General features: G+C 52.2%; 1 protein-coding gene and 1 long non-coding RNA gene across 9 annotated transcripts in view; one reads left to right on the top strand and one right to left on the bottom strand.

Annotated features, from left to right (window-relative positions):
- LOC141407669 (uncharacterized) overlaps positions 1-5,932 on the bottom strand; it is a 20,554-nt gene extending 14,622 nt beyond the window's left edge. For both annotated transcript variants that reach the window (XR_012417648.1, XR_012417647.1), the window contains exon 1: positions 5,524-5,932. This is a non-coding gene — a long non-coding RNA (uncharacterized lncRNA). The remainder of the gene's footprint in view (positions 1-5,523) is intronic.
- On the top strand, positions 4,614-27,099 carry LOC102124268 (stromal cell-derived factor 1). Of its 7 annotated transcripts, none has more exons than XM_074001518.1 (4): positions 4,614-4,992; positions 8,839-8,956; positions 10,943-11,029; positions 21,442-27,099. In XM_074001518.1, exons 1-4 carry the CDS (start codon positions 4,698-4,700, stop codon positions 21,443-21,445), a joined length of 504 nt encoding a protein of 167 aa, XP_073857619.1. In that variant the 5' UTR covers positions 4,614-4,697; the 3' UTR covers positions 21,446-27,099. The 7 variants fall into 7 exon arrangements, with proteins under 7 accessions (XP_073857619.1, XP_005565153.1, XP_005565152.1 ...); XM_005565096.4 differs by lacking the exon at positions 21,442-27,099 and adding an exon at positions 16,327-19,493 and having other exon boundaries at positions 4,614-4,758; XM_005565095.5 differs by lacking the exon at positions 21,442-27,099 and adding an exon at positions 13,618-19,493 and having other exon boundaries at positions 4,614-4,758.

The raw sequence follows: 27,099 nt of genomic DNA, 5'->3' as shown, positions 1-27,099 counted from the left end.
TGGTAGCAAATTAATGAAACCCAAGGATGGGGTCGTAGAAACCCTAATTTATGGTCATTTGGTCAGAAGCACGGGGAAAACAACCCAGGGCTTGCAACTGGTATCTGAAGTAGGGGCAGCCTTGTGGCACTGGGGCCTCAACCTGTGGGGCCTGAGCCTACCTCCAGGTAGAGTTTCAGAGTTGAATTGAATTAGAGGACAGTCAGCTGGTGTCTGCAGCTGAAGGACTACTGGCTTTGTATGTGGGGAAACCCCACCCCACCCCACACACATATCTGAAGTAACAGAAGTATTTTGTGTTATGAGAGTAAGGAGAAACTGAGTTTGTCATTCTTACATTCTCAGATCCCCCTGCCTCAGCACTGTCAAGCAAGGGAGTCTCTGGGCAGGACCTGCTCAGACAGAAGTCCTGGCCTGCTGTACATGCACATACCCTGACCGTGTGCCTTGCTTGCCTACACATGTGCCCAGAGCCAGTGGGGACCAGCTCTGTCTCCCAGGGGTCCTTCCCTCTAGGGCAACCTGGGGCTGTTTGCAACTGGCTCTTGAGGCCAGTGGGGATCTAGATGGGAAAAATATGGCCAGCTGGTCAAATGCCAAGTCCTGGCGCTGGGTACGGGATTCCAAAAGGCTTCCTGGACGACTGCCATGGGAGTGACTTATGTCCCCAAGCGTGCTTCCAGGGCCTGGCTGATTTTCCAGGATCCAGAGATGTTGGCCCCAGAGAGATGCACCCTTGCTCCTGCCTGGCTCTGTTATGTTGGCCAAGGCCCTCAGCTCTGAGCCTTGGGCTCAGAGCCCATGGAGACTTGGACTCCATGTCTTCAAAGCTGAGACAGTGGGACTTATTCTGCAAGCTTGGTCTTTGAAAGTACCAAATGTGACAAATTCAAAGAAGGCAAACTAAAGTCCTATGTAAGTACACTGTTCAGTATCTTCCTAAGGGCCTTCTCTGGGCCAAGTGGTTTCACACTGACTAAGCCCACCATGCCAGCTAGTGTACCTGCTGCACAGATGACATCAGCAAGGTGGTGAGGATTTGTCTTCCACACCAGGCTTCCTGGTTCCTGGAATAGGCCACCTGCTCTTGAACCCCAGGGCCAGGTGTCAAAGGGGTGAGGGCAGATGTGGGTGGTTGGGAGGGGTGAGCACCTGCAACCTTCTCCCGTGGGTCCCTCCAGGACTGCATGGGAGCTGGGAGAGCAGCACTCCTGGAGGGGTGGCAGGGCCAAGGGTGTCCAGGGATCCCATAGGGCCTCACAATCTTCCTACAACCTGAGCGCTCCTGGACCAGCGTTCTCCAGCCTCACCTGGCAGGGCGAGTGAGGAAGACATTGTGCTTCCCTTGTATGGTTTTATGTTTCAGCACTTTGGGGCCAAATATTTATTTCAAAAGGGGGATTGGGGTGGGAGGGTATAAAAAAATACAAAAAATATTCTTCATGTAGAAAAGGTTTTCAAATTTCAGATCTATTTGTATTGCTGTCAAAATTTTTGCTATGTCTCCAGCCACCTAGACTAGTACTTGCTATGTTAGTTTCAAATGACTTATTTTTTAAAACTTGAACCATATATTTTAAAAAAAAAAAACTGAGCAATATCTGAAATATCTGCCTTTACTGTTAGTTATATTTTTTATTACTTTAAAAAATAAACACATAAATCTATATTTTACAAATTTCAGAGTACTACCTGAAGTCACCTTGTCAATTACACACTGTACAACACGGATTTAGTGTAAACCTTCAATCCCTACTGGGGACCCTCTTGCAGGCCCAGTCATTGGGCCCTGGAGGAGTGAACAGCCCAGGCCAGGCAGAGGGGCGTGGGCAGATGCTGCCCAAGGGTCTAGAGACATAGCACACATGCCAGCCCAGGAGATGTCCTGCCTTTAACTCAGCAGCCAGACCCCGCCTCCCAACTTGAACTGTGCTTAACAAGGCATCCCTGAGGAGCCGCAGTGCCCTGCACTACCTGGCAGAGTGGCACAGAGTCTGAAGACCTCAGGGAGAAGGTGGGTTGCTGTAGGGCTCTATGGGAAATAAGAGTTCCCAGGCAGAGAAAGAAAGGTAGAACCTTTTGAGCATAAGCATAAGCACAGGACACAGAGAAAAGGGTGGGGAGCTTCGCTGACCCAAATTTGAGAGGTGCCCCTGTGGCCCAGTGAGCTGGAGCCATGTTAAAATGGCCTGGTCTGATGGCCGCCTGCGGTGCAGGCGGTGAAGAGGCCCCCAGAGTGTACAGGGTTTTAAATTTCAATCGCCAAATTATAAAATTGTTAGGCTTGTAACTAAAATATGGATCCTTGGCTACCCTATTTAAAATCCTAACTCCCACCCCACTTTCCTGTGCTGCATCTTTCGCTAGCATTTAATGACCTTCTAAGTATTTTGTGCGTACTTAGGCTTAGTGCCATGTGCTTCTAAACGTTTAGTGCCTTTTTTAAAGTACTTCAAACATGTAGCCCAGGTCTAGCACATAGTGGGTGCTCAGTAAGTATTTAACGAACGACTAGGGGAAAGGATGGCCTCGATGGGTGCCGCTCAGTAAGTATTCAACGAACGACTAGCGGAAGGGATGGCCCCGATGGGTGCCACACTAGCTTCCGCTCTGGGGCCGCAGGGCGCCTGCAGGAGGGGCGGCGGCCAGGCCTGAAGTACGCTCTCAACTCAGCCCACGCGGGCCTTTCAGGCTTCTGGAACAGATCCTAGGTCCAGCTGCCCACCTGATTTTGTGGCAAATAAAAAAAAAAAGAAGACGACGCAGCGAGAGGCGGTGGCTTTTGCTTTGGCTAGATTTAAGGGCAAGCGAAGCCGCCCGGCTCCCGCGGGGTCGGTCTCCGAACTCCAGGGCGGCCCTCCGCCGGGGTGTAGATTTCCCGTGGACCCCTTCGCCCTCCCGGGTTTCGCCAGCTGCGCAGGAATGGAGCCCGCCAGACCTCTGGGAGCCGGGAGGGAGGCGCTGCCACCAGGGGGCGCCAGAGCCCCAGCGCTGCTGCTAGTACGCGGCCAGGATCACCCGTCCAGCCCAGAAAAGACCTGCGGACGCCCGACAGTTGCCTTCTTCACTGGACCTCACTGCCTTCAGTTCTTTAAGGGCAAGGGCCAAGTCAGTGGGGTTCCCAGCTCCAAGCCCAGTGCCCAGAGTGGGTGGGTGGGTGGGTGGGTGCATGGATGGACGGATGGATGGATGGATGGAGTGCCGGCACACAGCCATCTAACGACCAAAGTGGTTTTGGAAAAAAAACACGCAGAAAACACCCATTCCTACCAGCGGAGTTCCGGAGCCCTCGCGGCCTCCTGTTTGACCGCCCCCGCCTAATGGAGCCTCTGACCGCAGGCCTGGCGGGCCAGCCCACTCCCCGATGGCCAGGACTCCCCAGGACCAGGGACGTGTCCCCAGGGCAGGCCCCTGGATGCACGCGGCGACTGACCCCACTCCGCTGGACGCTGTGCGGGAAGGACACAGAGAGGTGGCCGGGGCAGCCCGCGGTCACAAAGAGAGGCCCAAAGGGGCGCTCTCCTCACCCCCGCGCCTCCTGGGTGCCGGCCCGCACCCTCCCTTCGCCGCCGGGCTGGGGCCATCTGAGGTGTCCCGGTGGTATCCGGAGAGCTAAGCAACGCCGAGGGCCGGCTCCATGGGAAGAGTTTTCTGGACCCAAATGACAGACGCCAGTAGTATTGTCCTAGGAGGTGGAGGTCCGGGTGGAGGAGTTCTTGTCTCAGCAATTTGGGTCGCGTGGAGCTTTTCTTGGGTAAGGCAGGAAATACTTAGGTTTAAAGGACTTACAGCTTCCATTTGTTGAGTACCGTCTGCCTGTCAGAAACGATGCAGAAGACTTCGCGGCGTGGGGCGGGTCTCATTGAATCTCCCCAGTCCCACAACGCAGGGTGGGCCTGTGATTAGCTCATTTCACAGTTGAGAGGTCGGAGCTACAAAAGCTATATTCCCTTTACTGACGGCCGCCGGCGCCTTCTGCTTTGTACAAGTGAGGAAACTGAGGCTCGGCTGGTGGCGCCATGGGCTTGGAGTCCGAGCCACGCTGACTGCAAAGACAAGACCGGTCTCATTCCCGCGGACCAAGCACCGCTAGCCGGGCAGGTTGCAAGCTTGAGCCCCCACGCACAGAAAGCTGGACCCCCTCGGCTGCCTTGGACCGCCGCCACCAGCAGTCCCTCAGCCCCGGGAGCAATTCGTTTGCTTTTCATTGGTTCTCATTCAGTTCCTGCCATGGAAAGGCCCCATCCTGCAGCTTTCCACGCGCGCCCCACTTTCCTCCTAAGGTCCTCAGTCTCTCCAGCGGGGCCCTGTCACAGGGACAACAAGTGGCCCTCCAGCCGGCGTCACCCAGGCTGCGGACCTCACTGCAGACCCGGCCTGCGGTGCGTGGCCCAGCGGAGCCTGAGGTCAAAGGCCGAAGCGCACTGCGGCCCCGGAGCACAGCGGGCGAGGGGGAAGGGCGAGGGGGAGGGGTGGGGGGCGCCGCCCAGGGAGTAGAGCGTCAGAGACCCCGGCCACGGCCAGTACTCGGCTCCGGGCCCGCCCCTCGCCGTGCGCCCGGCCCCGCCCCGCCTGGCTCTCGCATGTAAAGCGCCCGGCGCGCGCCTCCCACCGCCGCACTTTCACTCTCTGTTAGCCGAAGTGCCCGCTCTGCGTCCGGCCCGCGACCCGCGCTAGTCAGCCCGCCAGCCAGCGCCATGAACGCCAAGGTCGTAGTCGTGCTGGCCCTCGTGCTGACCACGCTCTGCCTCAGCGACGGTGAGTGCCCTCGGCGGGGAGGCCCTGGCGAGGCTCTGGGCTCCGGCTCCAGCCCAGCGCAGAGCCGCAACTCCTCTGCTTGCGCCTGCAGTTTGAGCCGCCCGGCACAGTGGGGGTGGAGGCAGCTCGCTTCGCTGGGAGCTCCGGCGGTGTCGAGTCCAAAGCTACTTTTGCGCCGAGGCTTTGTGACCTGCAGAGAGCGACCGCCCGACCTCAGGCTGGCTGCAGAGCGAGGTCAGGCGGGACAACTGGGCAGGAATGCCCCGAGGGAGCGTTCGGGGCTGGCGCGGGAAGGCGCGGAGGTGGGGAATCGCGGATCCCAGACCCCTGCCCACCCACACCCGCAGCCATTGCATTCCCGCGCGGGGCTCGGTTTCCAGCGGCGAATGGGCTCCGAGGTCCCGCTGAGCACAGTGCTGGAGGTCGGGCGGTGCATGGTGAGAGCGCGCTTTGCAAAGTTCGCCTCATGCCGCGACTCGAGGCTGTGAGGTCCCATGCAGCCGCGCAGCCTCGGCTCCCTGCGAAGCCTATCCTCTCCCCACACCCTCGCGGGGCTCTGGGCCAGGCGCGGGCGGGCTGCGCGGCGCAGCTGTCGGGCTTGTGCCACCCGCCAGGCCGCACTTCTGCACAGCTCCGCGGTCCGCAGCGACGCGGATCTGGGCGCGCGTCCAGCCTCTACCTCCCTGCCTCTTCTCGGGTTCACCCGAGAGAAGCCTAGGGACCCTCCGGGCCTCCCACGCCCCCTCCCCAGTTCCCCAAACACACCTGCAGACAGGCGCTTTTGTCACCAGCCGGCCAAGCGCTTTGCCCCGGAATGAGAGCTGCAGCAAAGTTCAATCTCCAAGGCCCTAAGCCACTGGGAACCTTGGTGTCCCGTTTCACTGGGAGAGGGCTCTTTTCTTTTCTTTCGCTGAAGAGAAACTCGCTGCCCTGTCATAGGACACCGCTGCAAACCAAAATAAACTATTGCCTCTGAACACACGAGACGAAACCCTGTGGCTCAGGCCGCTGCGCTTCCTTGGCTGCGAAGTTTCCTGCAAAGAGTTGAAGGACACCCTGAGTGCTCTTGCAGCCGCGGGCTGTGCGGGCCCAGCGCGCCTCAGGCCCTCGACTGGGTTCGTGCAGACGCGGCCCCGGCGTCCTCGCTGGCCGTGGACTGCGCGCTGATGTGAGCAGGGCCAGCGCAGCTGAGCCGCGCAGGAGAGGTTGGGCCGCCCGGGGTCGTGGCGGACTGCCTGAGAAGTGTTCAGGACACAGACTGAAGGCAATTGGGAATGTTTGTCGTTGTTGAAAAGTCCCTGAGGCAGTGTCTCCACACTGACCCCCCAAGTCATGGGGCATGTTTCTAGATTTTATTGCTGGATATTCTTCTGTTCCTATAAGGGCTCTGGTTTGGGCGGTTATTGACTGAGAGGTGGGATGAGGTTGGAGGTGTCACAGTGCACCGCTCTGGGAAACGGTGCTGCCCCCTCCCCTAGAGGGCTAGAGAGAGGATTGGAATGAGGCACCCCAGTCCTTGAGTTATGGGTGCAGCTGACCTGGGGGAAGCACAGAGACGTGGGGTCCGTCCCAGTCTCCTCTTGGCCTGGGAAGGGTGACATGGCCCTCAGAGTTGCCCCACTGGCAGCCAAGTAACCAGGGCAGGGGCTAGGCTCCAGGCAGGTCTGCTTCTCCTTGTACACATCGCCAGAATGCTTGTTCCTCCCCCCCCCACCACCACCTCACCTCGCTGTGCCTATGTTCCCTCTGGCCCCACACTTAGTCCTAAAGCTGAACTACGGAGAGAGCTCGGCCAGGGGTCCTGCCCCTCCCCCACTGGCTGACTTCCGTCAGGCAGCTGGGCTCCTGGGCTTCCCGGGGTTAAACTCAGGGTGGCCCCCCTTCCTAAGCCTGCTTGGAGGGGCCAGCTGGGCTCCTGTCTCTGCATTAGACTGGAAGGCTTTCTGAAAACTCCTGGAGCCAAGCTCACTGGGTCCCAAATCCGGGGTACCATCAGAGCCAGTCAGGATTCTTGCCAGTACACGGATTTACATCCAGAACGGTTGGGAAAGTTAGTCTTACTGACAAAAAGCTGGAGGAAAGAGCACATGAGGTGCACAGGAAACCCTGTTCTTTTGGTAAGCACACCTGGGGGCTCTGTCACTTTAAAAAGACCTGTTGAAATTCGCTGCTTGACAGGCGGGCCTTAGGTCCTGAAAGTAGAAACAAGAATTGCTTTTGAAGGAAACGGATAATCCCAGGGGTGTAGGGGGAGAGGAGAGAGCGCCTGTGTGTTGAGCTCTGAATAGGTTCTGATTTCTGGCCTGATCACCGCTGCTTGATTAGGGGAGCCAGAGGAGCTTCTCTTCTCTGGGCGCTGGAGAGTCACAGCCCCACCCACCCCAGCGGGGGCGGCTGCGGCATTTGCCCTTGGATGCATACCTTCAAGCTCACTGTTGCTTGGGGGCGGGGTGGAGGGGGGCTTGTGCCTCACTACTGGGCTCCTATTCTCCTGTCCACCCCCAACCCACCCCCTGCCTCAGCTTGGAAGGGCCCAAAAGAAATCCAGGGAAACCTGTAGGCACAACACTCAGAGAGGAGCGTTTAGCTCCTCAGTTACCCAGGCTGCAGGCCGCGGCCCTGGTGGTGGCTTTCCCAGGTGATCTGGTTACAGTGCAGTGCTGACCTCACCTGCAGGGTCCCAGTGCAGCTGCTGGAAGCGAGCCCCAGAGGTGCCTTTCTGGAGTTAGATCAGGTACAAAAGTGAAGGCTGCTTTGGGTCTCTCCAGTGCCATGAGTCACCAGCAACCTGATGTTCGGCTTTCTCCTGGGTTTCAGGGAGTTGCATTTGGTCCCGGGGACAAGGAAGTGGGGAGACAAGTGGTCCCCTTTTCCTGCAACTTGGTGGCTAAATACACACTGCTGTTCTTAGTCCACATCATCCCTCAATTGATTGCAGCCTGTAGAAAAAAATAAAATAAAATGAGCCCCTTACTCAAGATTTCTTCCTGCTTCCCCAGCATTCTTTCCCAAAGGTGCAGAACTTCAGACAGAGGCCTCTCAGAACTTTGTAAACAGGCAAGCTTAAAAAAAAAAAAAGAAAAAAGAAAAAAAAACTCTGGACTAAATATTCTTGGACATACATTTAATCTCTGATGAAAGGATCCACAAGTTCAAATAATTTGGGGTATTAAGTGGGGCTTGGATACAATCTGCAAGGAAAAAAACAAAAAAACAAAAAGCACACACAAATCCCAGCCCTCCAGGGCTTGCAATTCTATATTTAAAGGTTGAGCAGTGGGTTCTGCAGGAGCCCCTTGCTAATTTACACTAATGAGTGTCAATTATGGCATTTTGTAAATTGGTGATTTTGTAAAGATCTTAATACAATTCCTGAGGCTACAGAATCCCTGCCTAGGCAATGAAAACCACATTTGACTCCAGCTCCACTAATCTCCAAGCCTTGGGGGAAGTGCTGGGCAGAAGGTGGGCCCTTGGCCTGCTCTCAGGGGACTCACAGGTAGGAAGCCAGCCAGGATTCTTTTGTGCCTTCCAGAGCTTTAGGTGAATGTGAGGAGGGGGCTGTGGGTTGGGGAGGGCAGCATTCCTGAGCGCTACTGTGCTTCCTGGCTAGAGGCCTGGGCCAGAGGAGAGAGGCCAGAGAGCCTGGAGCCTCTTGTCCCCCTTCCTTTTCCCTGAGAAAAGAGATCTTTCTCAGCTGTCCCTTGAGGAATTTATTTTACAAAGAGTAACTGGGAATCTCAGTACCTTGGACTGAAACCGTTATCTCCTATAATTACTACCTTTACCTTAAGACACTGAGCAGGTGGCTTCTAATTTAATCTCCCCCCTCATCTAGGGTCCAGCTCTCCTCAGCCCTGTTGGTCTCCTTGCCCTGTAGAAGCTGAGTCTGAGCTTAGCCAGAACTCACTGTGCTGCCTGAGGAGATGGCCTTTCCCAAAATGCACCAGTAACCTGGAACTCACCCCGGTGATGCCATCTCTTGATCCTTAATGGCTGCAGCAACTGCTGCAGACCCAGGCACACATTACCAAAATCTGGCAGGGTACTCAAGTGCCTTGTTCTCCTTACCTCTTCTAGGGAAGCCCGTCAGCCTGAGCTACAGATGCCCATGCCGATTCTTCGAAAGCCATGTTGCCAGAGCCAACGTCAAGCATCTCAAAATTCTCAACACTCCGAACTGTGCCCTTCAGATTGTGTAAGTCTTGAACATCATCTAACGAACAAAGTTGCATCTAACGAACATAGTAACATCTAACCCAAGTCTTGTTAAAGGTGTAGAAGTAACATAAGCCAAGTGTCCAACCTTGAACTTGGCATAATTAGTGGCAGCTATTTTTACCATGAGGACCTTTAGTGTGCCACCAGCCATGAATTTTAAAAGCAGTTCTTGGCCTGCACACCCTGCTGTGCTTGTAGTAGTTCTCTCTTCTTTCCAAACCTCCTTTCTTCAGCACAGCACAGCTAGATGTTGGAGAAACTATGGGCTTTGCCAAGGTTTTGACTGAAGCCTACTAAATTAGCCAACCCTTAGCTAATAACAGTGATAAATGGCCTGCCAGTTTCGGGGATCCGATGCCCTCCATTAACTTACAAAACCTAAATTCAGTTTAAGTCCTCTTTAACCATTGGGTGAAACTTCAACATTTTCAGCTCACTTACCTGTATTTTCTCAAGTACAGCATATGAGGTTTTGGTGTTATTTGGTGTGGATGGCAGCCGCTAACATTTGATTTTATTCATTTGGGAAACAAAGGCCAAAATCTCACACATCCACAAGACAGGAGAATCTCAGCTGGGTGCAGAAAACCGCAAGAAGTGCAGGAAGAAAGCCATGTGCTTGAAAGCCTATAGCTTGGCCCTCTCATGCTCACGAGGTCCTGTGTCTGAACACGGGGAAGCAAGGGCTCGGGGAGTCTCTTGGAGAGGATTTGATTGCTCAGAAGTCCTAGTGCAAAAAATGGAGTGGGGACAGCAGTTGGAACCAAAGTTACAAATTCCCAAAGACTTTTCCACCCGACACCAACAGTTTTCAGTTTTGATTTTAGAAAATTTTTTAGTTTTGAGTTCACCCTTTACTGCCTTGAATGTGTTTGTTATTTACAGTATATTTTAGGGCCCTAGAAGATGAATATATTTTCAGTACTTTGTCTACAACATGATACTTTATCTCTTGTGAAGAGTATTTTAAAGATACTGAATTTAGCTAGCATGGACCTGCTTGAAGTTGAAGATGCCAAATACAATTCTCAGGTCTAAACAGACACTAAATGGCAGGGCCTAGATTTGAACCCCATTGTGGGTTGCTCCGAGCCACACCCACCTCTGCAACCCTCTTCACCTAATGGACTTGAAGACTCCCTGGGTGCTCCTGAGCCACTGTGCTGGGGCTTAGCTGTCCTCAAGACCCTTAAGTACTTGGGCTGTGTGACATTCCTTGGCACCTAGGGCTTTCTGGCAAGAGATCCAGAGAGATGAATCAGGCCTTCCCCAGGAGTTTGCCTGTAGGGAAGCTCTTGAGAGTGTGAACTTAAAAACAAATGAGACCAAGAAACATTCAGTGAACTTGTAAAATCTTTCTAGAAACTATTTTCTGGTAAGCCACCTGCACTGCCCCTCCCCTCCCTGGCTGGTCACTCTCCTGGTCAGACTGCGGTGACTTCTGGAGGCCTCCTGCCTCCAGGCTTCCTCACGCCCATCCTTAAGTCGGCCCTATGTCTATCAAGATGACCCATCCAAATAAACCTCTCATCTGTTGCTCTCCATTCTCCCCTCCACAGGCGCCTAGAGCATCCTGTCCTCCCCTTCCTCAGTGTCCTCTGCGTGCTTTGATAACCCCCCTGGCGTATTTGCTTCTGATTTTCCCTTCCTCTTTATTTACTCTCCAAGCTCCTACTTACCCTTCAAAGACAAGGGAGCTCAAATGCTCCCTTACATGAATTCCCCCTGCACTGCCATGGAAAGACTTCTGTTCACATTTCCATGTCTCTGTAATGGAACTTCCTGCACTGCCAGCGCTGAGCTTTCCCCAGCACATCGCGAGCACCTCTGGAGCCTGAGCATGCCAAGTGGAGCACGGGGTGCCAGCAAGGGCCCTAGATGGGTGTTGGGGGAGCGGATGCACACGTGGCAGCAGCGCCTTCCTCCTGTGCAGCCGCACACTGTTGCCATTCTGTTTTCACAGAGCTCGGCTGAAGAACAACAACAGACAAGTGTGCATTGACCCGAAGCTAAAGTGGATTCAGGAGTACCTGGAGAAAGCTTTAAACAAGTAAGCACAACAGCCATAAAGGACTTTCTGCTAGACCCACTTGAGGAAAACTAAAACTTTGTGAGAGATGAAAGGGCAAAGATGTGGGGGAGGGGGCCTTAATCATGAGGACCGGGTGTGTGTGTGGGGTGGGCACATTGATCTGGGATCGGGCCTGAGGTTTGCCAGCATTTAGACACCGCATTTATAGCGTACGGTATGATATTGCAGCTTGTATTCATCCATGCCCTGTACCCGTGCACGTTGGAGCTTTTATTACTGGGGTTTTTCTAAGAAAGAAATTGTATTATCAACAGCATTTCCAAGCAGTTAGTTCCTTCATGATCATCACAATCATCATCATTCTCATTCTCATTTTTTAAACCAACGATTACTTTAAGATCTGAATTTGGCTTGTTTGGAGCATCTCCTCTGCTCCCCTGGGGAGTCTGGGCACAGTCAGGTGGTGGCTCAACAGGGAGTTACAAAAAGTATCCTTCCTCCAGACGATGAGGCTCCTGCAGCAGTGCCCCTCCCAGGAGGAAGGCCTCTGTGGCGCTCAGATACCAACTGGGGCTGGGTACTGCCACCGCCTTCACCTCCTCTTTCAACCTCAGTGATTGGCTCTGTAGGCTCCATGTAGAAGCCACTGTCACTGGGACTGTGCTCAGAGACCCCTCTCCCAGCTATTCCCACCCTCTCTCCGACTCCGAGAGCATGCTTAATCCTGCTTCTGCTTCTCATTTCTGTAGCCTGATCAGCGCCGCACCAGCCGGGAAGAGGGTGATCGCTGGGGCTCGTGCCCTGCATCCCTCTCCTCCCAGGGCCTGCCCCCCAGCTCGGGCCCTCTGTGAGATCTATCTTTGGCCTCCTCCCAAATGGAGCTGGCCCTGTCCTGGGGATGTGTGATGGTCCCCCTGCTTACCCACAAAAGACAAGTCTTTACAGAATCAAACGCAATTTTAAATCTGAGAGCTCGCTTTGAGCGATTTGGTTTTGTGATTGCCTCTGAAGACTATGTATGCCATGGAGGCACTACAAACTCTGAGGTTTCTGAAATCAGAAGTGAAAAAATCAATGAATAAACCAGCATCTTGCCACTGCCCGCCCCTGAAGCCACAGCAGGGTTTCAGGTTCCAATCAGAACTGTTGGCAAGATGACATTTCCATGCATAAATGTGATCCACAGATGGTCCTGGTGTTATTTGTAACTTTTTGCAAGGCATTTTTATATATATTTTTGTGCACATTTTTTTTTACGTTTCTTTAGAAAACAAATGTATTTCAGAATATATTTATAGTCGAACAATTCATATATTTGAAGTGGAGCCATATGAATGTCAGTAGTTTATACTTCTCTATTATCTCAAACTACTGGCAATTTGTAAAGAAATATATATGATATATAAATGTGATTGCAGCCTTTCAATGTTAGCCACAGTGTATTTTTTCACTTGTACTAAAATTGTATCAAATGTGACATTATATGCACTAGCAATAAAATGCTAATTGTTTCATGGTATAAACCTCCTACTGTATGTGGGAATTTATTTACCTGAAATAAAATTCATTAGTTGTTAGTGATGGAGCTCATAGACGTTTCTGGTTTATACAGTTAAGCCTGCCTGTGGTCAGGTGCCTGAGACCCCTTCTCACAGCCCATGTGTGACAGTGTATGGGCTTTTTCTCACGAGCAGATTAGATCTGCAGCTCAAGTTTTTGGATCTTTTTTTTTTTTTTAAACCCAATTGAAATAGTAGTGCTGGTTTTCTGAAGAATAATATTTGACTCACTAATTCCTCTTCCCTCCCTCCTCCTCCTCGGTTCTCCTAACATCCCCATGTAATCCCCAGAGACTCAACCCTAGTAATATCAACCTTTCACATTTTCCCATGTAAAAATCCCATGACTCCAGGCCGTGGTTAATATCAAGCTTTCACAGGGACAGGTGGCCTCACCCCATAAATCATTAAATACCATTCAGCTTGAATCATTTTAATGTGACAGTCACGAGCCAGTTGCTCTAATAAAAATCTGCTAACCAGCTCTCTCCCTTGCTCTCCAGAACAATTGCATTCATTCCCAGGAGGGTTCACAGGCGTCTAGAAAGGGGAAGGTGGGACCACTGCCTTTTTTCTCCTCTTCCAAATGGCAGTCTGAACCTGGGGCCCACAGCCTCCAAATGTCCAAATGCAGGCATTTCTTAGAGAAAGCTAAGAGTTCAGCCCTGCATTGAGGAGAAAAAGTCCCATGAGAGCAGGGCAGGGCAAGGTGACAAGGACCACGATGGCCAGCCTGGCCCTGGGTGTACCCTGAGATGTGGATTCCTTGTCCCCAGTGGGAACCAGATTCAGGTTGGCAGATTGGCAGTCACCGTAACCCATTCACAAAGGTGTTCTAGGAGCCCATAGAACATTTGTTTGAATGGAAGGAAATGTCCAATTTATCTTAGTAAATCACTGATAAACAGTGCTTTGACCAGGGGCCTCCAGGTCTGAGACTGAAAGCACAGTTTAACTGGTACATGGGCCAGTGTTAAATCGTATGCAGACTGAGACGAAGTTTTGTTTATTTCCACATTATTAATGGTTCTACTAATTTTATCTAAGGGGGCGCAGAGAAGAAAAAGTGGGGAAAAAAGAAAAGATAGGAAAAAAGAAGCGACAGAAGAAGAGAAAGGCTGCCCAGAAAAGGAAAAACTAGTTATCTGCCACCTCGAGATGGACCACAGTGCACTTGCTCTCGGCGCTTTGTAAATTTGCTCGATCCTCCTCCAGGACAGACCCCCATGCAGACCGGGCAGGGTCTCAGACTTCCGTGGGGGAGCAGTGCTTTGCTGCCCTGCCAGCCACACCAGCTTCTGTATTTATGTGCTTTTAAAGGCCCTTATTGGTCTGCTAAGTTATGAAGAAAGTAGTTGTGCAGAGACTGGGGCAGGGGTCTGTGACGTGGAGCCTGTGTGCTCAGGACTCTGTCCAGAATAGCCTGGGAGCTCCAGGATTGCCCAGGTTTGCTGAGCCCCTCAGCCCACCCTCCACTGCCTCTCTTAGAAGGCCCATGCTCACTGGGGAGCTCACCAGCTCCACACACTTACAGTCTGCATTCCTGTGGAGACCAGGCTGTAACCACCTGGCCAGTGTGCAGGGCAACCTGCTAGCCCAGTAGAGGTGGCCTTGCCAGGAAGGGGGTGTACCACCCCTCTGTGGCCCTCAGGAAAGGTGAAAACTGACTGAGCCTCAGGGCTGGGCCCTAGCTTTTTCCAAATACCCATTGCCTTTCCCTCCACCACTCTGCCACCTGGGAAGGGGCTTCTTCAGCCTCTCCTTCCTGGGTTGTGGGAGTGGCTTGATCCCCAAGCCCGGGTGGGTTTCTGCAAACTGTGTGGGGTGAGCCGGAGGGAATGCTGCGTTCTCAGAGAGCAGATGTGGAAACACTTCTCAGGGAGCTCCTTTTTGGGCAATTCTCTTTAGAGGCTTTAAACAGGTCCTCCACGTGGAGGACAGATGTGCTATGGAACTTTGCAAGGGTCCTGAATCCCTGGGGATCCCAGCCTGTCCCCTCCCGCCTCCTGTGTGATGGCGTGTGCTCCGGCTGCACGGCGCAGCCGCCTCGGTCCTCATTCATGGGAAATACCTTATCTGCCTAAAGCAAATACCCCTTAAGCTCTAGAACTTTCCTGCACCCTCCGTCCCTGCCCATGTAGATGTATATGTGAGATTTTTTTTGCCAAGTTTCTCTAATCTGGACTGGGAGGATGGAAGAGCAAGGCCCCCGTTTCAGTAGTGCTCTGAAAAAGGATGCATTGAATTTCTCAGCCCTTCTCCACCTCACATAAACACCTGCCCACCCTGCACCCCGAACCTGGGTCATAATTTTAATAAATGCAAAAAGAGGAAGTGGTTGGAGGATGGAGCACATGGAATTCAGGAGAAAACCCACCAAGACCCCTGCATGTCAGACACACCCCGACCCGGAGCGCCGTGTCCCCTTGAGCTTTAATGAGCTCCCTGTGATCAGAGCCATGCCTTCTCCTCCTTGTGGAGGCATCCTAGGATGCTTCAGCCAAAGGCCTTTGTTTCCAGCCACTATCCCTTTTATCTGGACAACTCTCCAGGCCTACGTTCCTCTTGCCAGCACTGGGGGTCACAGGCCTGAGCCCTGGATACAGGGGTGCCCTAGTCTTCTGCCCTCCCCACGTCTTAAGGCACAGGGCTGTTGGGTGGGCTGCCTGGGGCTGCCATCTTTCCCGTGGAAGCCAGTAGCCGTTGTGGTCCATGGGACTCTGACAAAAGCGCCCCAAGAGGGCCAACCTGTGCCCCCCCTGCTTGGCTGTGTTCTTCGGACTCCACATGCAGCAGGGCTCTGTGCCTGGGGAGGGGTGGCCAGTCTGTCCAGGTCAGCATGAAAAGCTGTTGGCTCCCTAGGGACAGAGGGCCCGGCTAAGGCTGCCTGAGGATACAAACTGCTTGCTGCAGTGACAAGCAATGCTGCCTCCCTCCCGTCCCACTCCTGGGGAGCAGGGTCTGCAGGGACTGAGAGTGGGTCCCCCCTTGAGAACGCTTGCAAGGTCTGTCCTGTCTTGATGTCTTGATGTGACTGCACATGCCCTGGGGGCTCACTGTGGCTTCCAAGTGGCTTATGAAGCTCCTAGGAGCAGGTGGTACACCCGCTGCTGAAGACAGGGTCGCCATGGAAGAGCGAAGAGCCTGACCGGGATTCCTGGTGGGTTGAAACTAGGAAGTGCTCACACCAGTCGGAGCCAGATGAGGGGTGCGCCATGGTCACTACTCTGTCCAGCATGCATTCCTCCTGGGAAGTCCTGGCCGCCTGTGCACCCAGCCCTGTGCCACCTCCAGCAGCCCCACCTGGGGCCACCTGCAGTGGCATGGCCCCTGGCTGAGAGGCTCCGAGGGCGAGGGGTTACTGGAAGCCATGAAAGTGTCTCTTGGGAGAGCCGAGGCCAGGATGCAAGGCAGCAGCATCCTGAGCCCCAGTCCCACGCCAGTGCCGGGTAAGCAGTGTGCCCTGTCCCCGTCGTATGACCACTCTGATGGGCCTCTCTGTGCCTTCATATGTCTGCCACGTGTCTGTTCTCTGCTTTCTGCCGTCCATGGGTCCTTCCGCTTCAGCCTGGCTGCGTCTCGCACTCCCCTCCCCTCTGCTGTCCCAGGGCCTCTGAAGGGAGATGCATGGCCAAGGTGGCAACTTGGAAGTAGGGAGTGGCCCCAGGGCCTCCGCGCAGGCAGTCGCCCTGCAGGAGCCAGCTGGGTGTGGGGGGAACCTGCCTTAATGGTGTTTCCCTCTGTTCTTGTCAACAGGAGGTTCAAGATGTGAGAGGGTCAGACGCCTGAGGAACCCTTACAGTAGGATCCCAGCTCTGAAACCAGTGTTAGGGAAGGGCCTGCCACAGCCTCCCCTGCCAGGGCAGGGTCCCAGGGCTTTGTTTTGCACACTTTGCCATATTTTCACCATTTGATTATGTAGCAAAATACATGACATTTATTTTTCATTTAGTTTGATTATTCAGTGTCACTGGTGACACATAGGAGCTTAGACTAAGGCCATTATTGTACTTGCCTTATTAGAGTGTCTTTCCATGGAGCCGCTCCTCTGACTCAGGGCTCCTGGGTTTTGTATTCTCTGAGCTGTGCAGCTAGGGAGACTGGGCTGAAGGAACCTCGCCCCCGTGGTCAGCCCTAGGGTGGAGAACCACCAGGAGGGATGCCTGTGGGTGCCAGGACCAGTCAACCTGGGCAAAGCCTAGTGAAGGCTTCTCTCTGGGATGGGATGGTGGAGGGCCACACGGGAGGCTCACCCACTTCTCCATCCACATGGGAGCCAAGTCTGCCTCTTCTGGGAGGGCAGCAGGGCTACCCTGAGCTGAGGCAGCAGTGTGAGGTCAGGGCAGAGTGAGACCCAGCCCTCATCCCGAGCACCTCCACATCCTCCACGTTCTGCTCATCATTCTGTGTCTCATCCGTCGTCATGTGTGTCCACGACTGTCTCCATGGCCCCGCAAAAGGACTCTCAGGACCAAAGCTTTCATATAAACTGTGCACCAAGCAGGAAATGAAAATGTCTTGTGTTACCTGAAAACTGTACACATCTGTGTCTTGTTTGAAATATTGTCCATTGTCCAATCTTGTGTTTTTGTTCAAAGCCAGCATCCTCCTCTGTGACCAGTGTCTTGATGCATGCACTGTTCCCCCTATGGAGCCGCTGAGCGAGGAGATTCCCCTTAGAGTGCAGTCCTGATCAGAGCCGTGTTCCTTTGGGGTGAACTACCTTGGTTCCCCCACTGATCACAAAACCATGCTGGGTCCATGGGCAGAGCCCAAGGGAATTTGGTGTGCACCAGGGTTGACCCCAGAGGCTTGCTGCCCCATCATTTCTCCCTCAGTTGTCAGTACCTTCAAACTAGGTCCAAGCCCAGCAGTGCTTGCGGAAAACAAGCATTCACAACTTGGTATTGGTTTTTAAAACCCAGCCCGTAAAATAATCAATCCTGGACATGAAGATTTCTTCCCAATTCACATCTTACCTCATCTTCTTCACCATTTGGCATTGCCATCATCTCCTGCCTTCCTCCCTGGGCCCTCTCTGCTCTGCGTGTCACCTGTGCTTCGGGCCCTTCCCACAGGACATTTCTCTAAGAGAGCGATGTGCTGTGCAAAGAGTAAGTCAACCTGCCTGACATTTGGAGTGTTCCCCTTCCACTGAGGACAGTCAGTAGAGCTGTACTAAGCCACTTAAAATGTTCACTTTTGACAAAGGCAAGCACTTGCGGGTTTTTGTTTTGTTTTTCATTCAGTCTTACTAATACTTTTCCCCTTTGATTAAAGACCCCAGTTTAAAAAAAAATTAATGAAGAAAGTGGAAAACACGGAAGTCAAAGCAAGGAAACTGTATGTAACATGTAAGAAGTAGGAAGTAAATTATAGTGGCGTAATCTTGAATTGTAAATGTTTTTGAATTTAATAATCTGTAGAGTTATTAGTAATATGTGTTATGTATTTTCATAAGTATTTCAAATTAGATCTTCATGGCAGAAGGCAAATCCATCAACCAAAATTGTCCCTTAAACAAAAATTAAAATCCTCTTTCTAGCTATGTTACATTGAAAAACTAGAGCCTGAGGGATCTTTATTAGTTATAAAGATACAGAACTCTTTCAAAACCTTTTGAAATTAACTTCTCACTATAGCAGTATAATTGAGTTTTCAGTGGGGCAGTCATTATCCAGCTAATCCAAGATATTTTAAAATCTGTCATGTAGAACTTGGACTTACCTGCCCCCAATCCATGAACCTAGACCATTGAATTCTTGGTTGAGGAAACAAACATGACCCTAAATCTTGACTACAGTCAGGAGAGGAATCATTTCTATTTCTCCTTCATGGGAGAAAATAGATAAGAATAGAAACTGCAGGGAAGATTATTTGCATAACAATTCCTCTGCTAACAATCAGCTCCTTGGTGGAGACTGCCCAGCTAAAGCAATATGCATTTAAATACAGTCTTCCTTTGCAAGGGAAAAGTCTCTTGTAATCCAAATCTCCTTTTGCTTTCAAACTGCTAGTCAAGTGTGTCAGCGAGCTGTTGAGTAGGGCTCCCTCATTTGTCCTGGGACCTGGTGCTGCCTCTACCTGACATTCCCTTGGGCTCATTGTAACCTCTTTGGAGGCCCTCACTGCCAGCTCTGCATCAGGACCCAGAGGAAGGGGCCAGAGGCTCATGGACTGGCTGTGTGTTGGGATTGAGTCTGTGCCACGTGTTTGTGCTACTGTGTGTCCCCCTCTGTCCAGGCACTGAGACACCAGCGAGGAGGCTCCAGAGGGCACTCTGCTTGTTATTAGACATTACTTCCTGAGACAAAAGGTTCAGCTTGGAGCAGAGGGGCTGAATAGCAGAAAGTTCCCCCCACTCCCCCACGACCCACAACCTTAGATGTTCGTTCTAAGTCTTTCCATTGGATCTCATTGGACCCTTCCATGGTGTGATCTTCTGACTGGTGTTATCACCGTGACTGGGAGTTGATCGCCTTTCCCAGGTGCTACACCCTTTTCCAGCTGGATGAGAATTTGAGTGCTCTGATCCCTCTACAGAGCTTCCCTGACCCATTCTGAAGGAGCCTCATTCCTGGGAAATACTCCCTAGAAACTTCCAAATCCCCTAAGCAGACCACTGACAAAACCATGTAGAAAATTTGTTATTTTGCAACCTCGCTGAACTCTCAGTCTCTGAGCAGTGAAGAATTCAGTGTTAAATGTGATGAATACTGTATATTGTATTGTTTCAATTGCATCTCCCAGATAATGTGAAAATGGTCCAGGAGAAGGCCGATTCCTATATGCAGTATGCTTTAAAAAATAAATCAATAAGAAACAACTCTTTGGGAAACAACAATTTCTACTTTGAAGTCATACCAATGAAAAAATGTATATGCACTTATAATTTTCCTAATAAAGATCTGTACTCAAATGTAGCCACCAACAGTTTGAAATTAGTGTTACTACTTGGAATTTTCTGGACATGGTTTTTTCCCCTCAAACCCAAACCTGAGGGTTGTGTAATCCTGGCTACAGTGGTTCATGGAAAACAGGGCATTGTAATCATGCTAATCACAGCTGAGAACTCTGGAGGCATACTTGCCTCTTCTGGACAGCTGATCCTTAGCAGGGAAAGGTGCTCCCTTTTCTCTGCGTGTCCTTGGTTTTGCTAGAATTGCTTCTGAAAGGCCAGCATCTCCTCTACTCCACAAGGGATGGTTTTGTGCAAGGGTCTCAGGTATTTCCTGACAGCTATGAGGAGGAAAACTTCCACACTGCCCTTCTCAGTCCTGGGAGAATGCAACAGAGGTCTGGCCCTGATGATAATTGCTGAGGACCAATGCTCTGTGTGTTTCCTGCTCTGCACAGGGACCCTGCTGGAAGCCAGACACTATTCTGTCATCTAGCAATGACTAGCCAGCACTGTCCTGGACATGGGGCATAGGAGATGAGCCCGGCAAACAGACTCTGGTCCTCACAGAGGTCAGCCCTTAACACTCTCTAGCACATTCGCTGTCATCCACAGTCAACCTTGCTGGAAAGGAGAGGTCAGCACGAAAGTTCCGAATGTCTGAGTCAGATTATCCGGTCCTCAAGCCCTCTTCCCCATTGGTCCAGATGTGATCACATCATCCCGTGCCAAACCTTCCCGTGACTTAATGGGATGGTCATCATGTGGGCGCTAAGTTGCAGATGGACTGGGAAAGGGAGAAGGGTTAGAGCAGGCCGGGAAGGGCAGCATGGTGTCAGGGGACCTGTGCAGGCTTCATGGAAGATCAGTAGACTGGGGCTTGCGTCCCATTCACTCTCTGCTCCCTCTGTGATTTGAGATGCATCCCTTGATCTCTGTGAGTTCCAGTCTCCCAGCTGCAACACCGAAGCTTATTATTGCCAAGGGTCAGGAGGATTAGACTGGGAGAGTGTGTGGAAGCAGCTAGCTTTTGAGGGACAGGACAAAGCCCACCCCTCCACCCCAAAAGTTCCCCATTTTGTTCCCTCTCTTCACCTCCTGTTTCCTGGAGTCCACAGAGCTAGAATAAGACCCACATCTGCCTCTGCTGAGCCCCTTAACAAAGCTCAGAGACCAAGGGAGCAGGAAGTGATCTGGAAGCTGAGCCTGCCCCTCAGATAAAGGATGGGGAGAAGTCACTGGGTCTTATCCCCTGTGTCTCCAGCACACCACACTGCTATCCTAGCACTGGGAATCAACAACGGGCAATCCTTCAAAATGACCTGGCATCAGAAAGAAAGCCTGAGCCCTGGCATGCTTGCACTGTCCCCCATTTACTCGGCCAACAACAACTGCAATGCCACTCCTGCACCGCAGGAGTGTGGGGAGCAAGACACACTCGCTCTAATTCCACGAAGCCTGCAGTCTGACGACTGCCGTGTGAGAAGTGGGTATTTTCATAGATTGTGGTGTATTCAGGCATCAGGGAAGCATAAAACAGAAAAGACCCCTAATTTAGGCATCAGTGAGGATTCGCTTAAAAAGTGCTTGTGAAGGTGAAACCTGAGAAAAGTGAATTCTTTGGAGGGGTGGTCTACTGAGCCCATGAGGGCTGGCATGGAGAGCCCAGGTGGTATCCTCCTGTGAATTGGAAAGAGGACTTATTCTAGAAGCTGGAGGTGTAGCTCACACAGGGAGTCTGGCACGGGGGGCACAGGGCACTGGGTTGCAGCCTCCTCATTCCCATCACTTGTGGGAGGTACAAACACAGCTGAGAAAGCTGGACCCCCACAGTGATGGGGTTCCCTCAGCACGGCTGATTGCATGAAGTGGACACCAGATGCATATTGCAAGCCAATCTGATTTTCTATCACAGGAGTACACGGCTGTGATTCAACAGCATCAGACTTTGCTCCCTTTCTCTGTGCCTGCAGCTGAGGACTGGGCACTCTGGAGTGTGGGCCGCCGGGAGACAGAAGCGGAAGGAGCCTCCACTGCTTGAAACAGATTCAGAGAAGTGGGGATGCAAGACCAGGAAGCCCTAGAGGGAAGCAACCTGTGGCTGCCCATGGAGGGCCTGGAGAACCTCGGAGGGCGTTGGTCCCTGGTGAGGTCTGGCCGCACTCCTTGCCTTGGGTTCCGTGTGTTCCGAGTAAATCCTCTTGGAGCTAAAATGAGGATTTCTGCTATTTACACTCAAATAATCATCACCAGGGTCAACTTGCAAGCTCCAAAGAAAGACCATTTACACGAGCAGTCCTCAACCTTTTCGGCACCAGGGATTGGTTTCTTGGAAGACAATTTTTCCACAGACAGTGCAGGGTGGGGTGAGTGTGGTTTCTGGATGAAACTGTTCCACCTCAGAGGATCAGGCATGAGTTAGATTCTCATAAGCAGTGCACAGTCTAGATCCCTGGCATGCGCAGTTAACAATAGGGTTCTCGGTCCTAGGAGAATCCAATGCTGTTACTGATCTGACAGCAGGCGGGGTTCAGGCAGTAGTGCTCCCCCACACACAGCTCACGTCCTGCTGTGCAGTCCAGTTCCTAACAGGCCATGGACCCCTACTGGTCTACAGCCTAGGAGCTGGGGACCCCTGATTTAGACCACACAGATTCCCTAGCCGTGCCTGCTACCCACTAGGATTGATCAAAGACCCAGAGGCATTCCTGAAGCCTCCACATAAGGCACACAGGACCCAGGCAGCACCCACCCTGCCTGCCCAGCATCAGCTGTGGAGAGACAGGTGAACATCTGTCAGCCTAGGAGAGCTCTGGCACAGCCACAGGTGTGTACAGGGAAGGCTGGGGCCCACCACACAGTCTGTGTATCTGCTGAGCATAGCAAACTGGAGACAGCTAAATCCTTAGCTGTCCTCAGGTGGAGTCCGCTCCTAGGCATCCACCACTAGGAGGAAGCTCCATAATGCCTTTTCAGGGTTTCCTGCCAGTGCCTAGTCATGGTTGTTTCACAGACTTAATGAGTAAGCTGACTCTTCAGGCTGCAAGGCAGCACCAGGCCTTGGGCGGCAGCCTCTGGTCAAGTCAGAGCCCAACCCTGGGGTTCCCATCTTAGCTGCTCTCGGATTTCAAGGCCATTGCCTTGCTACATGTAAGAGCATAAGGAATTGTGTCCACCTCTTGGCCCATGAAACCAAACAGAAACAAAGCTGAGTGAAGCCATAGGTGAAGCCTCTGAACTCCCCAACCCTCCTATTCTTGCTATGAATGGAGGGGCCTGGGGTAGCAAGTGGGGCTTGTGGACTTGGCAGCCGAGTGGAAAGAGCCCCGGGCCTAGAACGAAGGACCCAGCTGTCAATTGCTGTTTAACCTTCCCCAGCTAAGTCTCACTCAGTCCACCCTGCACCTGCACCTGCACCTGCAAAGCTGATCGGAGCTTAGAAAAAATTCTTCCCTGCTGTCCACTCTCAAAATTCATACTCAGCTGCCTGATTCTACTCAGCCCAGTATGGGGCTTGTTCCATACTTTCTTGCCTTTCCTTAAGCTTTCTTCCTCCTCTCCTTTGTCAACTTGCAGCTCATGATCTGGCTTCCTCTGTCACAGAATGAAAGGGAGCATTACGGAGGGGGTTTTCCCAAACACCACATGTTCCACATAAGTGGGAGCTAGAAGATGAGAAGACATGGACACAGAGGGGAACAATACACACTGGGGCCTGTGAGAAGGTGGAGAGTAGGAGGAGGGAGAGGATCAGGAAAAATAACGAATGGGTACTGGGCTTAATACGTGTGGATGAAATAATCTGCACAGCAAACCCCCATGACACGAGTTCACCTATACAACAAGCCTGCACATGTATCCCTGAACTTAAAAGTTAAAAAAAAAAAAAAAAAAAGAAGAAGAAGAAGGGGGCTTTCGCAAGCTTCACCTCTTGTCCACCCTCTCATCCAATATATATGCACTGTAGCTGCTGTCACCCCCCTCCCGGGCCCGCAGCATCTGGGACGTAGAGACAAGCAGTCCTTACCTGCACAAGGATGCCTCTCATGACTTCCCCCTTCACCACACCATAATTTTTTCACTGCTTACATTAACCTGCCAACATGTTATAATATCTCCTATCAAAAACAAAGCAAAGCACCATTGAAAACGATCTCTGAGCTATATCCCACTGCATCTTCTGTAGTATCTCTGCTTTTCATCACACACAAGCCCTCAAAAGTGTTGTCTGTGTTCCCCATGCCCATTGTCTCTCCACTTCTCCCTTCATTGAGCCTACGCCCAATAGCATTTTGACCCTATGGCTCATGCGCTGCAGGTGCTCGGGCACTAGGAGGCCAGTCAGCCCCATGCTGGGAAATCCAAAGGCCAGTTATCAATGCTAAGCTTCCTCAGTCCCTTGGCATCGCCTGACATTGTCGATCGCCCTCCTTGAAGCACATTTTCTGGTTGGCCTTTAGGAGGCCACTCTTGCCCGTTTCTTTGCTTCGCACCCTCTCATTCCCCTTCCCTGCTTCCTCTTTCTCCTCCAGACAGCTCACTGTGACAGCGTTCAGGGCTCAGTGCTCCTAGCTCATCTTATTTTTTTGTTGTTTTTGTTTTTCTTTTCTTTTTCTTTTTTTTGAGACAGAGTCTCATTCTGTCACCTGAGCTGGAGTACAGTGACATGATCTTGGCTCACTGCAACCTCTGCCACCTGTGTTCAAGCGATTCTCCTGCCTCAGCCTCCTGAGTAGCTGAGATTACAGGTGTGTACCACCATGCCTGGCTAATTTTTGTATTTTTAGTAGAGACGAGGTTTCACCATGTTGGCCAGGCTGGTCTCGAACTCCTGACCTCAGGTAATCCGCCCACCTCAGCCTCCCAAAGTGCTGGGATTACAGGCGGGAGCCACTGCACCTGGCCCCTAGCTCTTCTTGAGCACCAGTTGTACTCACTTGTTCTTTTGGTCTTGAACACCATGGAAACGTGAAGGAATTCCAGAGTGCTGTCTCCAGCCCAAACTTGTACACCCAGCTGCTCCTCTGAAATGCACCATATGCAGAATGACACTCTGAATTTCCACCTGTTTATCCCCATTTCTGCAAATGGCAACTCATCCTTTCAGTGGCTCACGCCAAAGCCCTTATATTTATCTTTGATTGGTTTTATTCTCACACAACCCCAAGCTAAACCATTAACAAAACCAGTTAGTTATCCTAAAAAGATTTCCAGAATCCAATCACTTCTCACTGTTACTGTCTTGGTCCAAGTCAGAGGGGCCTCCCGCTTAAATCACTGTGCTAACCCCTGACTGTCCACCCTCAGGCTTTTTCAGAAGCAGCTGAAGTGGCTTGTGATGATGGTTGGCTGCAGCCCACCTCCTCAAGCCTTCCAGTGGCTTCCCAGCCCATGTGACGTAACAGCCTACAAGGGTTTGCCCCACCAGCCTGGCATGTCTCTGACCTCAGTCCTCTCTGCTGCAGCCACACTGGCCTCCTTCTCTTACTTCAACAGGTCAGGCCCACCCCTGGCAGAGGACTTTTGCAGCAGGTGGTCTCTTGACCTGCATATCATCACGTGGTTCACCTTTCCCTTCCTGCAGCCTCTGCTCACCACGGCCTTGTCAGAAAAGCCTTTGCAGAAGCCCCCTCCTCCCCTGCTGCTGCGCCCCCAGCCTCCTCCTGCTGCTGCTCCTCTCCATCACACTGCCCAGCACATCTGTTCATTTCTTGCCTGCTTCCCTGTGCTGTGCAGCAAGGGAGGACTTGGTCTGTTGCATTTGCCTATCAGTTGCTGTGACTGGCACATAGAAGGTACTACAATAATTTTGGAATGATGGCACAATAGCTAAGTAGGAAGTTATGTTGGACGCTTTCTCCACTCATCTCTGCAATGAAGACAGAAACTACCTCCAGGATTGTGCATTCATTTGCACACCCAAGGTCACACTGGTACCCAAGTCCATCTCACTCCAATATTTGTACATCAGTAGTTACCCGCACTACTCCTTCTGCAGACTCCCCTGTGTCTGGCCCTTCCCCCTGGAGTCCCAGCACATGAGAAACACTACAGTGTTTATTCCCTGTGAGCCTGAATTAAAGAACTATCCCTTACCTAGAGGCATTCCCTTCCGAGGCTTCCCTGCTCCCAGTGGGGCCTGCACATGCTGCCTGTGCAAACCGCAGGCCAGCACTGGGACAGACACAGCTGGTTTGGGCTTTGCAGCCGGTGGCCCCAGGGGATGACCACAGCGGCCGCAGGTCCCATTCCTGAGCCTTGGAACAGATCTCTGCTGTTGGTGCTTCAGCACAGGCCTGACATGCGGCAGCGGATGGCTGGCCAGACCTCAGGACATAGCCAGGGCCCTAGAGGAAAGAGACACCACCGAGTGGAGTTCTTCACAAAATCAGTACTGGAAGCCGAGGCTGAGTCTTTCCAAAAATGGACACAGTTGGGAAGTGACAGAGTGAGGATTTGGATGTGAGTCTGTTTGGCTCCAAACCTGATCCTGTAACCATAGGAACCCCTGCCTCCCTTCTAGGGTTCTCCATGCCTTCCCCATTGCCCTGCCAGGTGGAGGCCTCAGTCCACTCTGGCTGCTGCTGGCTTGGCCTAAAGGCTGATGCTCCCAGCCAGACCTGAGCAAGATGGCCAGCCTCCAGGGAGGAGCTGAGGGAAAGGCCAAGAGCTCAGGATGGTGGCTGGCCCTGGTGGCTATGCTCAGCTTTCCCAGACAGTGGCCAAAGTCTATGCTGCAGCCAGGCAAGCTGATGGGGAGGAGGAGCGATCGGCCTTGGTCAGTCTGGAAGGCCCCAGATGCAGCCACAGGCTACCCTTGTCCTTTCCCCTTCCCAGGCATTTCCCCGAACGTGGGACCCTCAGCCTGGGTCACATGGACTTGTAGGCCGTGAGGAAACAACTATTCTGGGCATTCCTGAGCCTTGGGGGAGGCGGCTTTCTTTCTGGCCACTGTGGGAACCCTCCAGGGCCCTGTTGGTGCCTTCACTGAGGAAGGAGGCCTGCCAGGGACCAGCTTGTTCCAGTTCCTTCTCTGAGAGAGCGCCTGCCCTTCAGGTTGTGTGAGCCTCTCCCTGCTCAGGAGGCCAAGGGGAACTGGAGCCTAATGCATTCACTGCACGTTTCCTTAGTTCAGGACAGAACTCCTGCTAGGGACAGACCAACACCTAGGTCATGCACCTTCCAGGGCAGCCTGTGCCTGCCAGGCCCACACAGGACTTTCAGGTACCATGTCCTCCAGTTGTCCCAAAAATCCCATGAGCTACCAGCCCTCTCCATGTAATGGACACAGACACGGAGCTTCAAAGCAGCCATGAGCCCCATGTCTCAGAGCTGGGATATGGGAGGCAGGAGCCCATCCTTGGGCTGTTTGGAGCCAGTGCACTTAACAACCTTCTCTTGTGGTTTGCAAGGCGGTCTCCCTGGCAGAGGTGGCAGCACAGGAGCTGCCAGGCTCAGGTCCATGGTTTGCCTTGGATGACCCAAGGATATTTCTGGGGTTTAAATGAGAATCCATTTATGGAAATGTTGGACAAAGTCAGGTTGTGAAATTAACATAAACTAGTAGAAACAGCATTTTAAAGAAACAAAATAGAAAAGAAAGAAAAATGTATTTTCAAATAGAAAAGAAA

This window comes from Macaca fascicularis, chromosome 9 (genome assembly GCF_037993035.2).
Source record: "Macaca fascicularis isolate 582-1 chromosome 9, T2T-MFA8v1.1".
Taxonomy (NCBI): domain Eukaryota; kingdom Metazoa; phylum Chordata; class Mammalia; order Primates; family Cercopithecidae; genus Macaca; species Macaca fascicularis.
The sequence above is the reverse complement of the archived record's forward strand: the minus strand, read 5'-3'. Positions and strand labels throughout refer to the sequence as shown.